At 35.4% G+C, this 3,669-nt stretch overlaps 1 protein-coding gene across 1 annotated transcript in view; it reads left to right on the forward strand.

The window, feature by feature from the left end:
- Positions 1-3,114, forward strand: part of LOC107596057 (cysteine-rich secretory protein LCCL domain-containing 1-like) — a 19,060-nt gene extending 15,946 nt beyond the window's left edge. Inside the window, exons 7-15 of the mRNA XM_016286661.1 lie at positions 130-276; positions 780-840; positions 951-1,017; positions 1,108-1,238; positions 1,314-1,357; positions 2,117-2,189; positions 2,345-2,420; positions 2,515-2,648; positions 3,063-3,114. Of these exons, the coding sequence (XP_016142147.1) occupies positions 130-276; positions 780-840; positions 951-1,017; positions 1,108-1,238; positions 1,314-1,357; positions 2,117-2,189; positions 2,345-2,420; positions 2,515-2,648; positions 3,063-3,114 (785 nt within the window). The remainder of the gene's footprint in view (positions 1-129; positions 277-779; positions 841-950; positions 1,018-1,107; positions 1,239-1,313; positions 1,358-2,116; positions 2,190-2,344; positions 2,421-2,514; positions 2,649-3,062) is intronic.
- The last annotated feature ends 555 nt before the right edge of the window (positions 3,115-3,669 follow it).

Genomic DNA, 3,669 nt, shown 5'->3' on the forward strand with positions numbered 1-3,669 from the left:
ATATATATATATATATATATATTGTGTTTAATGAGTCATTTATAGATTGAATAGCATCAGTTTTCCCAAGGTACCATAGCTTGATCCAGGCAAATTGTAAAACTGCTAATTTCTCTGTTCCACTTTCAGGTAATGGAAGTAATAGACAAAGCCCACGTGAGGAAACAGACAAAAGAAATTCTATAGAACTAGAGGCTCCTCATAGCCCTGGGCCCCGTTTACAGGCCCCAAGTCCAACCAGGTGCCCAAATGCAGTTGTGAGCAAAGAGCAAATGTGTAAGCTGTGGTTCTCTGATTATACTGCTTGAAAAAACACTTATTTTTATCTAAAAATTAATTTTCTGAATGTGACTGCACCCAAAATTTGCTAGCACACAAACGTATTTCTGTTTAACTCTAATTGTTTTGGTGTTCATCAGTCATGGATCTGTCAATTAGTTTTTCTTTTTCTTCTTTTTTTACGTATATTTAATGTTGCAAGTCACTTTGTGCAGCAGGGAGGTTTTTTGTTCTCATAATGGTGATCTCCCTGCTGAGTATGTTTGCTTTGGGGACGATGAATACTTGTGGGTTTTAAATTGCTTCCTTTGCTGAAAGCGGGTTTGGACTGAAAGCTGAGATCTCCTGCTGTTGGCCACCATGAGCTCCTGCTGGAATTGCACATCTTGCTTTTACAGAACTGCAGGAACAGAGCTGTGCATTTCTGCAGCGCTGCTAAACTATACAGCACATCTAAACATAAATTAACCACCTGTGTTTTTTTCTGCTTTGTTACACAGCCCAGATTGTGACATGTGACATAAAGCTAAGAGACCAGTGTAAAGGCACCACATGCAATAGGTGAGATTAAAAAAAATAATAATATCATTTTTGTGATAATAATAATTAAAATTTGCACACCAGTTTCTGCAATTATTTTTCCTAATTATTATTTTTTAAATTTTGTAAAGGTACGAGTGTCCTGCTGGATGTTTAGACAACATGGCAAAAGTGATTGGAACGGTGTATTATGACATGGTAAGCCTGGCATAAAGATTTTTTTTTTCTTTAGTTTATCATGTCACATGCCGTCTAAACTTTTCACACTGAAAATGTCTTCGCCCTCAGCAATCCAGCATTTGCCGGGCAGGCATTCATTATGGTGTCATTGACAATGATGGAGGCTGGATGGATGTCACAAGACAGGGCAGAAAGGACTTCTTTATCAAATCATACAAAAATGGACTTCAGTCCCTTGGGTAAGCAATCTGTTCAAGACTTGACTTTCATGCGCATTAGAGACAACTCCATCTAACATAATGAAAATGTTACAGGAAATACCAGAGTGCCAATGCCTTCACAGTATCAAAAGTGACAGGTAAATGACAATTTAGAATATATTACATGGTTCTCTGCAATATGTGATTTTGATTGGTCAGTTGTGTCATTCAGCAGTGAAATATTTTATGTGATGGCTAAACCGTATATAAATTTGCCAATGAATTACCTACATGGCAATGCTATTTTCACGACTCCTTGCATCATTGTGCATTCTATTCTCACATATTAAAATAATTTAAACTTAAATCAGTATTTCATGTCCATCTATATATTTGGGGTTGGTAAGATTTTTTTAATAATTTTGAAAGAAATCTCTTAAGCTCACCTAGGCTACATATATTTAATCACATTTTTATTTAATAAAAAAAAACACATAGAAATATTGTGAGATATTATTACAATTTAAAATATTAAATGTTCTGTTTGAATATATTTTAAAGTGTATTTGATGCTCAACAAACATTTCTTATTATTGACGATGTTGAAAACAGGATTCTTTGATGAATAAAAAGTTTAAAAGAACCACATTTATTTGAAGTAGAATTATTTTATAACTTCATAAATATTTGTATTGTAATCTCTGATCAATTTCCCTTGCGGGAAAAAAAATAAAGGTATTGTATATATTTGCTAAGCAGCTGAGGCAGAAGCACAATAATATATGGTTAGTATTGCAAAATAAACCCTGACAACAGTGACCAGGACCCCGATTTGAAACAGAGGAGTCTTGTATCATCCTGCAGTTGTTATATACAGTACCTGTACTATTAATTTCATCATCTTTCCTTTGTTTCAGTAAAAGTTATCACATGTGAGACTACAGTTTCTGTGCTGTGCCCTTATCAAAAGCCAGCAAGACACTGTCCAAGGTAAAACTCTTTTTCTGTAATGAACCAAACCTTCAGGTGAAATGTTCTTTTATCTCACCTGTTTTGAAACAAAACTGGCCAATAGCATTTGAAACTACTATTATTACATTGTCAAAAAAAATAAATCTTTCTGACCTGTGTTTTCTTCCCACAAGGATTTACTGTCCTCGGAACTGCCTGCAAGAAAATCCCCACCTTTCTCGAGTCATTGGTACCCAAATTTACTCAGATGTAAGCTTTTTTTTTATGTTTCAAAATCAAACTCAAAGCAAGAAGATTGCTGCCCCAGCAAAGACTTAATTTTACATTTAAATTTGTTTTTCAGAAATCTAGCATATGCAGATCTGCAATTCATGCTGGCATTTTAAGCAACGAATCAGGTGGTTACGTTGACGTGATGCCCACAGACAACAGGAAGCTGTACATTTCCTCGTACCAGAATGGCATAGTCTCAGAAAGGTAGGTTTTATCCCTAAACTTGCCCGCGTGGACCCGGTGTAAGGCAGAGTATGGGGCAGCCTGTCTCTCCTTAAGCTTTTAAAATCACAGGCTTTTATTAATAAAGCTCATTAGGGTAGAGCTGTACCAGTGGTTCCACTCCAAGCATGGTAGAGTAAACTTTGTAAGTTACTTCAAAGGTATGTTTACTAATGGTAGACACAGTTACAGATGAATGAACATTTTCTACAATTATGCAAATTGACAATGGCTTTTAATGACAAAATTAACATGGCTATCACAAAGGATTCGTCACAATATCACAAACAGCTTCTTACACTAAATAAGCTTTTCACCATAATTTTCACATTATGAACACAATTATGTTTAAGGGTTGGGAAACATTGCTTATTTAACTTCTGTGTTCTCTCGCAGCCTGCAGAACCCAGCGGGAGGCAAGGCATTCAGAGTATTCGCAGTTATTTAAGCATGTGCTGAAATCACAGTCACTCACCAACTCGTTGTGTTGATTAGGCTGTAATAGTGGCCGTTGTGAGGCCTTTTCTGCTCTAACCAGCCTATACTGTATTTTCTTTCACACAAATGTTGAACTAGGTATTTGCTGTATAGATGGAAACCCTTTCCAATGCATCAAGCTGGTTAGCCATTGTATTGCCTAAAATAATTAGAGGATCATTCAGGGAATATGGTGTCAGTATTGCAAAGAAAAAGCACTTAAGGAGCTTTAATCTTCCGTTATTGTCGTAAAGAACATTTTAGAAACTGTTACAGCTTTTCTATGATATATTTTTGTTTCATTACATGTTGAGGAAGTTCTCTCACTCATCTATAGATTAATTTTCATTTTTTTCACTATGTATTTATTTTTATGTATTTTTTGCTTTAGGGCAAGAAAGGACTGCTGATAAGGTTTTGATAAAGTTTTTTTTGCAGATTATGTTGATGATAATTAAGAATGTGGGTATAATCCTGCAGGGCAGGAGATTACATCTAAAAACATCCAACCAAACCTTGTATGAAA

This window comes from Sinocyclocheilus grahami, unplaced genomic scaffold (assembly GCF_001515645.1).
Source record: "Sinocyclocheilus grahami isolate Dianchi unplaced genomic scaffold, SAMN03320097.WGS_v1.1 scaffold213.1, whole genome shotgun sequence".
Lineage (NCBI taxonomy): Eukaryota > Metazoa > Chordata > Actinopteri > Cypriniformes > Cyprinidae > Sinocyclocheilus > Sinocyclocheilus grahami.